We start from the raw sequence: 14,515 nt of genomic DNA on the forward strand, positions 1-14,515 counted from the left end.
ATCAACATCAAAACCCGCTACCTGCTGTCATTGAGCAATGTAGTAGACCGACGAGCTCCTGCAGACCCAAATTTACCAGCATTTAGATAACAATGGTATTATAGCGCTAATAATAATAATAAACGTTATTTGTACACTTTTGCATACAGAATGGAAAGCTTCAAGTACTTGAAATGAATAGATAATATAATATTAGAATAAAAGGCAATCAAATAATAATAAAAAAAATTAGCAAACATTTTTTAAATGTAATTTATTAAAATAATACAATCAAGTTAACATAAAATAATAATAATAATAATAATAATAATAATAATAATAATAATAATAATTTTATATATAATATAATATATCAGATATAGAATATATCCACCATATATATATATATATATATATATATATATATATATATATATATATATATATATATATATATAGTACTCACAAAAAGTTAGGGATATTCAGCTTTCGGTTGAAATTTCAGGATGAACCTTAAATGCACTATGACCTTTACAGGTGAACTTAATTTGACCTTCTCTAAACTTTTGAATGCACATGTCCAACTGTTCATGTTTCAGTACTTTTTGCACAACTTGCTGTTCTCTAACAAGGAGCTGAACGGCAAAATTCACAACAGGTGTTTGATCCATGAATCGACCAATACATTTCCTGGTTCAATTAGAATTGGTATTTAAACAGTCCTCTTCATCATGCTGTTCACATTCTGACATCATGAGACCAAGACGACACCTAACAACTGACAACCTCGCCATTGCTGATGAGCGCTTCATTGTGAACAGTGCCCTGCGGAACCGGATGATGATGCCACTCAACGTCAGGCACATTTAAGGGAGGTGAGAGGCACCCAAGTGTCACATCAGACCATTCCAAACCGTTGACATCAGCGTGGTCTGCGTGCTAGACGACCTGCAAGGGTACCTGACCACACCACCAGGCACAGGCATCATCGTCTTGCACGGGCCAGGGAGCATTTACGCTGGATGAGGGACCAGTGGGCCTCAGTGCTGTTCTCTGATGAAAGTCCATTCACGTTGAGCAGAAATGATGGCCGCCAACGATGTTGGAGACGTCAAGGAGAGCGCTATGCATCAGCCACTGTTGTCACCAGACGAGCCTTTGGTGGTGGTGGTGTTACAGTGTGGGCAGGTGTGTCTAGTCAATACAGAACTGCCCTACACTTTGTGAATGGTACAGTGCCAAGCCCATACTACCTGAATAACATCATTAATCCAGTCATTGTGCCCCTGCATGAACAACACAGGCCTAATTTCATCTTCATGGACGACAATGCTCCAGCTCATCGAGGTGGCATCATTAGGGAACGGCTGCTGGAGACTGGGGCACCTCAAATGGAGTGGCCTGCACTTTCTCCAGACCTGAATCCCATAGAAAACCTATGGGATCAGCTGAGTCGCCGTGAAGAGGCTCGTAACTCTGTACCCCAGAACCTCAATGACCTGAGGGCCACCCTTCAAGAAGAGTGGGGTGCCATGCTTTCAGGAGACAATAAGTCGACTTGTGAACAGCATGAGACGTCGTTATCAAGCTGTAATTGATGCGCAAGGGCACATGACAAGTTATTGAGACATTGACATTTTTTGTTGTGGTAAACCCACCACTGTGGGGTCTTCTTTTTATAATATTATTATTTATTATTATTCTATGACATATATATTACATAAATTATAATTAGTATAATAATTAATAATAACAATAATAATAATTATTATATCGTAATAGGCACTTCGAGCATTCGGTTTGAGTTGGCGACATGCGGAACAACCAACACGCGGAACCTTTTTCCCTGTTGGTCTTTGTTTCTCGGCGGACTGTCGACACGGATCGACGCGCCGCCTGGACCGGATGCGCACATTGAACTGAGGAGAACGGTAGATGGTAGAACGGTAGATGGTACATTCGCTGTGTTGCAAATAACCTAATGCTTCGATATTACATTCTCGTGCGAGTCGCCAAGTACAGAAATTGATGAGATATTTACAAGGAGCGAAATGTTTGCCGGACTGCCTGAACTGGGAATATCCAACGGCGAGGATCTTAAAGAAACTCTGACAAACTGCACGGAGCCGCTGAAAGCCATCGATCAGTTTCAGGTGCGTTTTTCCTCTATACCGTTTTTAAACTGCTTAGTTTTTAAATGCTCTTTTTGCAGACCTAAATGCACGATGCAAACATGAGTCTTACTGATAGCTGCAGTACGCTGGTACTGTACATACGTACATACACACACACATATTCACATTCATACATGTTTTTTGCTATATATGTTTTAACAAAAATATTCTTGTATATTTTTGAGATATATATATATATATATATATATATATATATATATATATATATGTATATGTATATATATATATATATATAAACGTAAGTGTATAATGTATCTTAAACTTGTACTGTTAGTTCGATATATTGTGTTTAAACCGCACTAATACAGGCTGGACTCCTAATAAATATGACTACAGGCAGCAACACACACAGTTCAATTTAATCGCAGTTATTTGTTCTCCTGATAAAGATGTACAGGATAATCAAATTAATTGTGAGTAATGGAATACACCCTTATGTTATCGTGGCAACGCATCTGGCTTTGATGTGCTGTGTCGGGCAATGATGACGAAGTGACCAGTGACATGACTATGACTCTCTGTGACCAGTTTTAGTTTTCCCAGTTCTATGAAACGCAGCAATGCTATTCACACAAGTTACAATTTTCAGAGTTTCCATGGAACGCAGCATTGTCTTGACTTGCGATCTGTTTTCCGCAATCCGGCATTAAAGGTTCACTGTTTCTCCAAAGAAAACAAATACAGAGTGTCTTTTGGGATACATTGATGTACAGGTATTCCTCGCTTAATAACCTACCTGTTTATCGACCTTTAGGATTACGGACAGCTCTCTGACCAGTCGGTATTATGCACAGCGTATAATTCCACGGCGTGCGCGCGACATCTCAGCGTCAGACATCTCATCGCGCATCATCTTTCTCAGTCGTGTTCCCGCAATCTGTCTATTTACAACACTTGCATTCGCAATCGCCACGTCCCCTTACCGTGAAATAACACGGGTCCTGCTCATCGACCAATTGCCTTAACACCCTGGTCCTAGGAACGGAGCTTGTCATTAAGTGAGGAGTACCTGTATTTATTGTAAATGAATGAAACCAAAAAAACGCTCTGCGTAATGGGAACACTTTCTCTGTCACCCCACCCCAGCTGAAAAGTTTCTCCAGATGCAGTGATGATGGTAATGAGCTCAACACCGCAGTGACGTCACATAACCGTGGTGTTGCAGTAATGCAGTTATCGGCAGAGCCCTATACTACTCTAGTCATTGATTTTCCCAAGTGCATGTCTGTGTGTGTTTTTTGGTTCTGCAGACAGAAAATGGCATTCTGCTGCCAACTCTTCAGTCTGCCCTGCCCTTCCTGGACCTCCACGGAACCCCCCGGCTGGAGTTCCATCAATCTGTCTTTGACGAGTTACGGGACAAATTGATGGAGCGAGTAGCCGTCATCGCAGAGGGCAAGGACGAAGACAGGTATGTCGTTTTCTATTCTTTTTGTTTGTACTGTCTATAAAAAAAAAAAAGACAAACTCCAAATTTACATGTTTTATATATATTCGATTTTGTAGATACGGAAAGCTTGAGGAGCTGCTGGAGAAAAGCTTTCCACTTGTGAAGATGCCATCCATTCAGCCAGTGGTAATGCAGGTGTTGAAGCACTTACCAAAGGTCAGTTTTGATTTGCCGTATTTCTTACCCTAACCCATTTAAATCCTATAATATGAAAAAAACAACCCCAAAACGATTTCAGTTATTTCTAATGTGAAGTAATCCTCGATACCCTTTTTTCTTTTTTCTGGCCGTTCACAGGTGCCGGAGAAGAAACTGAAGATGGTGATGGCTGACAAAGAGCTGTACAAGGTCTGTGCTGTGGAGGTGAAAAGGCAAATCTGGCAAGACAACCAGGCCTTGTTCGGAGATGAGGTCTCGCCGCTGCTGAAGCAGTACATTGTGGAGAAGGAGGCTGCCCTCTTCAGCAACGACCTCTCTATTCTGCACAACTTTTTCAGCGCCACGCCGAAGATGAGGCGCCAGGGTGAGGTGGGTCTCGCTCATCAATGTCACCGCACCGCAGAACGCTGGGCAGTGTCTGTAGGCCTCCCAAAACAAAAAAGCACTTAAAGTAAAAAGATAAAGTAGACTTTATCTTCTCCAAAAACTTTATTATTGGGAAACATTGTGTTAAATCTCCATGGGCATGCTTATTCAACTCATATAGTTGTTGATGTTGGGGGGTTATCTCTTGCCAAATTAGTAATTATGTTAGGACATCGGAGAACATACCATTGGCACAAATGCCAGTGCCTTGACTCTGATACTAGTTTCTGAGAAACGACTGTTTGCGCTACAAATCTTTGACCTGTTTCTGAATTGGAAATATTCAATTAAAGGTCATACTTAATTTGAAAAGAAATATCTACCTGGCTGAAGATATTAAACTTAAAAAACTAAATTATGAGATAACACATTACGAGTAGTCATTAAAAAGCTCACTATAGGATTTAACATTATGTCTGGGCGATATTGACAAAATCAAATATCAAAAATTTTTTGGACTAATACCGAAATATTACCATATTTTGGGGATGACTATTATGGCTAGGAGACTATCATTAGTAGTGTGGATATTATTATCAAGATAGATAGCTATAGATATATAGATATATAGATATATATATAGATATATATATAGAGATAGATATCTATATCTATATAGATATACACACACACACCATGGGGCCAAAAAGTATTTAGTCAGCCACCAATTGTGCAAGTTCTCCCACTTAAAAAGATGAGAGAGGCCTGTAAATTTCATCATAGGTACACTTCGACTATGAGAGACAAAATGAGAAAAAAAATCCAGAAAGTCACATTGTCTGATTTTTAAAGAATTTATTTGCAAATTATGGTGGAAAATAAGTATTTGGTCAATAACAAAAAGTTAATCTCAATACTTTGTTATATACCCTTTGTTTGCAATTACAGAGGTCAAACGTTTTCTGTAAGTCTTCACAAGGTTTTCAAAGACTGTTGCTGGTATTTTGGCCCATTCCTCCATGCAGATCTCCTCTAGAGCAGTGATGTTTTGGGGCTGTCGATGGGCAACACGGACTTTCAACTCCCTCTAAAGATTTTCTATGGGGTTGAGATCTGGAGACTGGCTAGGCCACTCCAGGACCTTGAAATGCTTCTTACGAAGCCACTCCTTCGTTGCCCGGCCGGTGTGTTTGGGATCATTGTCATGCTGAAAGACCCAGCCACGTTTCATCTTCAATGCCCTTGCTGATAGAAGGAGGTTTTCACTCAAAATCTCACGATACATGGCCCCGTCCTGGTCCCTTTGCAGAAAAACAGGCCCAAAGCATGATGTTTCCACCCCCATGCTTCACAGTAGGTATGGTGTTCTTTGGAGGCAACTCAGCTTTCCTTCTCCTCCAAACACGACAAGTTGAGTTTTTACCAAAAAGTTCTATTTTGGTTTTATCTGACCATATGACATTCTCCCAGTCCTCTTCTGGATCATAAAAATGCTCTCTAGCAAACTTCAGACGGGCCTGGACATGTACTGGCTTAAGCAGGGGGACACGTCTGGCACTGCAGGATTTGAGTCCCTGGCGGCGTAGTGTGTTACTGATGGTAGCCTTTGTTACTTTGGTCCCAGCTCTCTGCAGGTCATTCACTAGGTCCCCCCGTGTGGTTCTGGGATGTTTGCACACCGTTCTTGTGATCATTTTGACCCCACGGGGTGAGATCTTGCGTGGAGCCCCAGATCGAGGGAGATTATCAGTGGTCTTATATGTCTTCCATTTTCTAATAATTGCTCCCAGTTGATTTCTTCACAACAAGCTGCTTACCTATTGCAGATTCAGTCTTCCCAGCCTGGTGCAGGTCTACAATTTTGTTTCTGGTGTCCTTTGACAGCTCTTTGGTCTTGGCCATAGTGGAGTTTGGAGTGTGACTGTTTGAGGTTGTGGACAGGTGTCTTTTATACTGATAACGAGTTCAAACAGGTTCCATTAATACAGGTAACGAGTGGAGGACAGAGGAGCCTCTTAAAGAAAAAGTTACAGGTCTGTGAAAGCCAGAAATCTTGCTTGTTTGTAGGTGACCAAATACTTATTTTACCGAGGAATTTACCAATTAAGTCATTAAAAATCCTACAATGTGATTTCCTGGATTCTTTCCCCCCATTCTGTCTCTCATAGTCAAAGTGTACCTATGATGAAAATTACAGGCCTCTCTCATCTTTTTAAGTGGGAGAACTTGCACAATTGGTGGCTGACTAAATACTTTTTGGCCCCACTGTGTGTGTATATATATATATATATATATATATATATATATATATACACACACATACAAACTACTTACAAAAAGTTAGGGATATTCGGCTTTTGGGTGAAATTTCAGTTTTACCAATTTCAATTAGAATTGGTATTTAAACAGTCCTCTTCATCATGCTGTTCACATTCTGACATAACGAGACCAAGACGACACCTAACAATTGATCAACAGTACCTCGCCATTGCGAGGCTTCAAACCGGATGTTCTCAGAGGGAAGTGGCCACTGAGCTTAGAGTGTCAGTGTCATCAGCAGGCTGCAACAAAGATACAGAGAGACTGGAAGAGTCACAGAAAGGCATAGAAGTGGACGTCCTTTGGCCACATCCCACACTGATGAGCGCTTCATTGTGAACAGTGCCCTGCGGAACCGGATGATGAATGCCACTCAACTCCAGGCACATTTAAGGGAGGTGGGAGGCAACCAAGTGTCACGTCAGACCATTCAAAACCGTTGACATCAGCGTGGTCTGCGTGCTAGACGACCTGCAAGGGTACCTGACCACACCACCAGGCACAGGCATCATCATCTTGCATGGGCCAGGGAGCATTTACGCTGGACGAGGGACCAGTGGGCCTCAGTGCTGTTCTCTGATGAACGCTGATTTACGTTGAGCAGAAATGATGGTCGCAAACGATGTTGGAGAGATCAAGGAGAGCGCTATGCATCAACCACTGTTGTCACCAGACGAGCCTTTGCTGGTGGTGGTGTTAGAATGTGGGCAGGTGTGTCTAGTCAAGACAGAACTGCCCTACACTTTGTGAATGGTACAGTGCCAAGCCCATACTACCTGAATAACATCATTAATCCAGTCATTGTGCCCCTGCATGAACAACACAGGCCTAATTTCATCTTCATGGACGACAATGCTCCAGCTCATCGAGGTCGCATCATTAGGGAACGGCTGCTGGAGACTGGGGCACCTCAAATGGAGTGGCCTGCACTTTCTCCAGACCTGAATCCCACAGAAAACCTATGGGATCAGCTGAGTCGCCGTGTAGAGGCTCGTAAATCTGTACCCTGGAACCTGAATGACCTGAGGGCCACCCTTCAAGAAGAGTGGGGTGCCATGCCTCGGCAAACAATAAGTCGACTTGTGAACAGCATGAGACGTGGTTGTCAAGCTGTAATACCCACCACTGTTGTTGGCTTTTGTTTCAATAAATTGTTTGAGATGAGGAAATCACCATTGCATGCTTCCACTTAAATGCTCTACTTTCATGATATGTCACTGTAGCGTAAACTTTTTACATTTTCCATAAATTTCATTTCTGGGGCAGAGCCTCTCCAAAACGGCAGGTCTTGTGGGGTGTTCCCGGTATGCAGCAGTTAGTACCTACCAAATGTGCAAGGAAGAAGAACCGGCGATAGGGTCATGGGCGCCCAAGGCTTATTAATGCTTGTGGGGAGTGAAGGCTAGCCCGTCTGGTTTGATCCCACAAAAGAGCCACTGTAGGACAGATTGCTGAAAAAGTTAATGCTGCTATGTTAGAAAGTTGTCAGAACATACAGTGCATCACAGCTGGTCAGGGTGGCCATTCTGATCCCTGTCTACCGCTGAAAGCGCCTACAATGGGCACGTGAGCGTCAGAAGTGGACCATGGAGCAATGGTGTGTGTGTGTGTGTGTGTGTGTGTGTGTGTGTGTGTGTGTGTGTGTGTGTGTGTGTGTGTGTGTGTGTGTGTGTGTGTGTGTGTGTGTGTGTGTGTGTGTGTGTGTGTGTGTGTGTGTGTGTGTGTGTGTCTTTATCCATATCACAATATTACCAAAACCACACACCGTGTCTGGTCTCATACCCTAATATTGATATTATATTTATCGCCCAGGCCTAATCTAAAAAATATAGAACATTGTATTAACATAACAATCACACATGAGACAAACTGGGATCAAGGTTTAAAAAAACAAAACAAAAAATAAGTGGCTCGAATCTGGTATTGGTTATCTGGTATCTTGCCAACCTGCTCCCTCACACCGGACCCGTTCTTGCAGGTGGTCCTCAAGCTCACCCAGATGATCGGGAAGAACGTCAAGCTATATGACATGGTGCTGCAGTTCTTGCGGACCCTCTTCTTGCGAACCCGCAACGTGCACTACTGCACACTGAGGGCAGAGTTACTCATGTCACTGCACGACCTGGATATCAGCGAGATCTGCACCGTAGACCCTTGCCATAAGGTACCCCTCCCCCAATGTTTTGATACTAGCACATTTTGAAAACGCTTTTGCTTTGATAATGATTCCTAAACGATTCTTCTTGTTACGTAGTGAAATAGAGTAAGAAATAGGATAGTTGCAGAGTAAAATCAATTATCGCGCAAATGTTTAAGTTTAATTTTTTTTTCACATCTCCGAAACAGAGGAGCAGGACTTAATTATCTAGTTTGGTATTTAATTGACACACATTGAGCAGTAGAAAATGCTGTTTTATACCATAAGTACCTACATGCCAAAATGTTACTTGCTGTGAAGAAACATTAGGGAGAAACACAACACCCATTTATTAAAAGTATGTTTTTATATGGATGTCGTTTACATTTGTATTGAATAGTTTGTACAAAACTGCCCAGATGCTGTCATTTTTCAAACTATAATCTAGTTGTCTAATGGTTAAACATGGATTGTCAAATTAATCCTCTGCAGTGTGTCGAATAAGGTTGTTCTAATATACTCAAGGCGTTTCTAAGCAGAGGCTTCATTTGGGTTCCACGCAATTGTTATTGACCTTATCTGAATCTGGGTAACACAGACAAAATGTGCATAATACAGTTTCCTGTATCTAAAATAAACCCTTCATGAGGTTGGTTGAAAAATATCAAATATAAACACTTAACATTATTACAGTTCACTTGGTGCCTGGACGCTTGCATCCGGGAGAAGTTTGTGGATGCCAAACGGGCCAGAGAGCTGCAGGGCTTCCTAGACGGAGTCAAGAAAGGGCAAGAGCAAGTACTCGGGTAAGGGAGGAAAGCGGCCACTGAGGAATGCTGTATCCGGCAAAAACAGTTTGCAATTACATATGCAGGGTTTCCCAGGCATCATGCTAAAAGCTTGAAATGAAAACTTATTTTCCTGTCATGCCATACAATCTTTTGAAAGCCCCCTACTTCTGCATATGGGTGTATCCTGGTAATGTAGGGGGAATGCATCCTTAAAAGCACGTATATGTATGTATAGGTAATGTTTGCATAATATACAGCCTAAATTATCCTCAGGATTTTTCTTTTATCTTATTTTGGTTTTAACAGGGACTTGTCCATGATCCTGTGCGACCCTTTCGCTTGTAACACCCTGGTCCTCAGTACGGTCAGAAACCTGCAGGAACTGCTGAGCCAGGATGCTTTGCCCAGGGTGAGAGATGCCGCAAGCAGTTCAGAGTTAACGGATTACGTTGCTATTTTTCAGCCCGGGCCAATGATGGTTCCCTTCATTTTTAACGGTTTCCTGATTTCAAAAGGGAGATTTAATGTTTGCCCCATTGGGCTGCATTAAAGACCAGTGCAAACCTACAGCAAACTGGCAAGTTACTCAAAGTAAAGCGTTCAGCGAGGCAGCGCCTGTTAAACGCTAATAAATGATGAACAGTTCCAAATGATGGGAAGCAACATTTCAACAAGGCCTGGTTTGAAAAATAGCCAACCTTTATAAAACAACCTTTTTAAAACAGGCCTTGTCAAACTGTGAAAGCTGGGCTGTTTCTCTTACTCAATGACCCACAGGAAAGCCCAGACCTGCTGCTGCTGCTGAGGATGCTGTCGCTGGGTCAGGGTGCATGGGATATGATCGACAGCCAGGTCTTTAAAGAGCCCCGTCTCGTAAGTAATCCACTCCAGTAAGACACGTTCAGTCACTCTTGGCGCCTACTCATTCAAAAAACAAACTCGGAAGTCTTTATAATTAATGAATGAGTAGTGAATAGTCATTTTGAGTGAATCCATAATATCAGGGGTCCACATGTTGTAAAGCCTCCTCCTTTAATCGTTGGATCTAGGAGAGGTCTCACCAATCTCACTAATCTATCTCACCAATTTATTTTTGTCTATTTTGCAATCACATCCTACAGCTCTTCAAGTTCAATAGATTATTGAACTTGAACTTGAAGAGCCGTAGGATGTGATTGCAAAATAGACAAAAATAAATTATGATGCTTGTGGTGCTGTACTTTTTTTTTTTTTTTGACATTGTATCATTCAAACAAAGATAGAATAAGAGTAGAAAGCCTTTGTGTGGATTGGTGTGAACATACTCTTGACCCATAACGTGACGCTGTATGTCTGGTGTACGTCGACATAAGTTGCAACTTATAAGTACAAAGGTTGACAATTGGGCTAAATCGGAAATGTAGGCTTCTTTTATGTTCCCCTCATTTCACATACAGTGAGAAATTTTAACAATAAACATTGTTAGCTCTTATCCAAAAACAAATCCAATGTTTGTTAGTTTTTGTTTTCTTTGTTTTTTTTCATTTCCAAAAGCTACACAGTTTTAAATAGACTACTCAAAATACGTAGGCCATCTGTATATCTTGGCCGTACTGTTTGAATTCGTAATTGAATTGACCTTCAGAGTCATTCTTCCCAGGACTGGGATTTAAAAAGCACACACTCTTTAGTATCAAAAGCTTTGCTCTTGCTTTTGGGCCTTCTTAGGATCTTGAGGTGGTTACCCGTTTCCTGCCCGCCATGATGTCTGTGGTTGTAGACGACCACACCTTCACTGTGGAGCAGAAGCTGCCCAGCGAGGAGAAGAGCTCTGTGTCCTACCCGACCGCTCTTCCAGATTCCTTCACCAGGTAACCGCCCGACCGGGGACCAGGGTAAATGGAAGAAAGCTCCCAGTTGAGGGGAACTGTGACGGGGAAAACAAATAAATTGAGGGGAAATCACCAACTATGTCGTTTGCCACGATCACAAGGTACCTTCAGGACAACAGGGTGGCCTGCGAGATGGGTCTCTACTTTGTCATCCATATCGCCAAGCAGAGGAACAAGAATGCCTTACAGAGGCTTCTGCCTGCATTAGGTGAGCTCTGTCTGTTGTTCATTAAAAGGTTGCAGATAAAATTTGATGCTTATCTCCCAATTTAGTTTTGAATTATTCTGAGGAAATGTTTTATCATGTTTACATTATATTAACATTTGTATATGTATTTCAATTTCTTTAGCTTAGCTTAAGAGATGGATACAAAATATAGATAAATATGCAAGGGGACACATTTCTCCATGAATTCTCAGCTCAATGATGTCATGCAATGTTAGGCATAGACTCAAGAAAAACTTGATGCCCAATGTCACCCATTGATTTCTAAGAAGACAATTTGTTCCACCTCAAGTTTGAGTTTACCCTCGCCATCATCTTGGCAGGTAGTGGAGCAAGGGCTTTCTCAATTTGGCCAGCAGGATCTTAGGTGTGCTGAGTCAAACCACCAGACATCCTGAAGACCCACCTTACTCGAACGTGAACAATAGACCTGTCAATGAAGGAAACAATGGCCACAAATATACCTCTCTTTAAGCCTTGATATCATCCTTTATGGAACAATCATTTTCAAAATCACAACCAAGACACCCGTTAGAGGTAGTAAACAAGTAACTCTATAAGTGTTGTGGAGAAAAAATGTTTTTTTTACTTTGACCTCCATAGAAGTCAAAATCAGTGTGCTCATCACAGCAACCTTGTGAGTCTGGTAGAATCAACCCAAACAATGTATGATTGCTTTTTTGGACAAGGAAAATGGGCAAAAGTCCAAAATAGTAGCCATAATGTTGCTAATTTGGCTTGCATCTGCAATTGTTGTACAGTGTACAGTATTCAGCAGTGCTAGGCCACTCCTAATTGGTCGGAATCATCTCAGGGACAGTTAATTTCTAAATGGGTGGAGTTAACCTGTTCTTTTAAAGCACCTCACTGTCACGAGCTGGGAGTGTTGCATTCCCATATAATGACTGAAAAATTGCAGCTTTTACAGTTTGCAAATCGTACTCCCCCAAGTCGTTTTATATCCCTCTGGATCAAGACACATGGAAAAAGTCTGCTGGATAAAAGGACAGATGAGACCTGAAAAACGTATTCTATGCCTCCGACATTGACCTACAGTGGACACGCACAACGACATGGGCTTTGGCGACATATTTCTGCACCTGCTGACCGGACACCTCACTCTACTGTCCGACGAATTTGGATCAGACGAGTTCTGCTCGGCCGTATTCGATGGCTTCCTCCTGACGTCTTTTTCCAGGTTGGTTGCCTTCTTTTTGACAAAATGAAAAAAAAAAAAAAAAAACTTATTGCGTGCCTGAAAAGTTGGTTTTCCTTTCACAATTTGCTCTTTATTCTGTCTCTGCCTTGATGGTTGTTTTAAAATTTTCCTTTACATTTGGTTTTCACTCCGACTGTACCGTGTGTCCAGCAAAGAGAACGTCCACAGGCACTCTCTGCGCATGCTGCTGCATCTTCACCACAAAGTGCTGCCGTCCTGCATGGAGACGCTAATGAAAACCCTTGAACCTCCCAAACAGGTTGGCTTCCTTTTCTGGACCATAGGCGTCTCCCGGTGCTTTTTAAACCTAACGCCAGGCCTTATTAAAATTGTTGGTTCCCATCATTTATAGCCGTGCATAGCACGACCTCATTGAACCCTTCTTTTTCTAGTGAGACATATCTCTCTGCCGCAGATTCTGAGTGTGCTTAGATGCAGTGTAAAGGCTGGATTATGTTTCTCCGTCTGTACTTAAGCGAACATGCATGGGGGGGTCTTTTACTTTAATACTCTTAGATTTTGTGTATAATGTCGTATGTCCACTGAAGTGTCACGTTAAGTAAGCCACAATGTAAAGAAAACATACATGTCCATGTATGTCCAATCCATCACTTTCTTCAAATTCATTTTGAAAACTTTAGACCCCAGAAATATGGATATGAAAATTATAGATCAGCTTTCCAACCTCATCCGCCAGTCACTTCTGTCTGCTAAATTGTATTTTCTGCTTTGAACCCACCTCCTGACAAGGAAGTTGGGCAAACTGCAGAGAGAAGCGTAAAGCTGGCCTAACAGGTCAAATGATTAAGCCTAAAATAAAAAAATCTCATATTTGAAAACTGGAAAACCAGGCCTGCTTTCCCAAAAACATCATAATGCTAAAATCGTCTAAAAAAAAAAAAAAAAAAAAAACCCCCAAAAAAACCTGCTCAGTACAGCCTCTCAGATTTAGAGTGCGTTTCCCAAAAGCATCTTATGACACATCCAAGATGCTCTTTAAAGTAAATGACCGCTCCCCTTAACACCTCGTAGACTTGCAGGACTCACCAGATTGTATTCAGTCTTATTTTCATGTCGACATTAAGAAGCGGAGTGTGCGGCCTTGCTTTAAGTGCTGTGTCGACAAAACGTGCGTTAAGAATTAAAGAGCCCCCGTAGGATTGCATGTAGAAAACGCAGATAACTTAAGACTTAACTCTTAAGATTGGTCGTTATTTGGAGAGACGTGGCCTTGAGCCAAGTTGCGCCTCTTTTCCCTGTATTGACCCCTCCGTTCTCTTCCTCTCCGCCTCGGCCGGTGGCCACAGAGCAGCGAGCCCTTGAAGGAGCTCTACACCCAGCTGACGGAGAAGCTGGAGGCCCAGAAGAAGAGTCCTCCGCAGCCCGACGAAGCCCCGCCGCTGGACCTGGGGCTACACCCTGTAGCGGTCCCCACCACTGCCTCCACTCCCATTCCCACAACACCTCTCTGAAGAGAACACCCTCTCAACGCCGACTCAGACTGTAATGTACCCAACGACAAGGAGAGAGACTGAACTTTTTGTTTTTTACATTGAGTTTATCGAGTTCCCGTTAAGGGTTAAGTCAGTTTTAGATACAGTATACTTCTCTTCCCACTGTGTAAGAACAGTTGCCAACTACCTTTTTTCTTCTATCGGGGATTGAAACATGAGTTTTCATAAATATGTAGTCTTGCATTATTGTCCAAATATATTTTCATATGTTATTTAGGATGGATTTCTCTGTGCTTGTTCGTATTAAAAATTATATGTCGGTTGTTGCGAATATTGCAAATAAATAAAA

The 14,515-nt window shown here is 41.9% G+C and overlaps 1 protein-coding gene across 1 annotated transcript; it reads left to right on the plus strand.

Moving 5' to 3' along the window:
* The first annotated feature begins 1,918 nt into the window (after window positions 1–1,918).
* On the plus strand, window positions 1,919–14,515 carry nelfb (negative elongation factor complex member B). Its single transcript, XM_080003246.1, has 13 exons — window positions 1,919–2,132; window positions 3,425–3,585; window positions 3,681–3,780; window positions 3,922–4,152; window positions 8,447–8,632; window positions 9,299–9,411; window positions 9,703–9,805; window positions 10,174–10,269; window positions 11,104–11,246; window positions 11,369–11,475; window positions 12,550–12,691; window positions 12,863–12,971; window positions 14,020–14,515. Exons 1-13 carry the CDS (start codon window positions 2,031–2,033, stop codon window positions 14,182–14,184), a joined length of 1,758 nt encoding a protein of 585 aa, XP_079859372.1. The 5' UTR covers window positions 1,919–2,030; the 3' UTR covers window positions 14,185–14,515.

Source organism: Zeus faber, assembly GCF_960531495.2.
Source record: "Zeus faber genome assembly, chromosome: 7".
Lineage (NCBI taxonomy): Eukaryota > Metazoa > Chordata > Actinopteri > Zeiformes > Zeidae > Zeus > Zeus faber.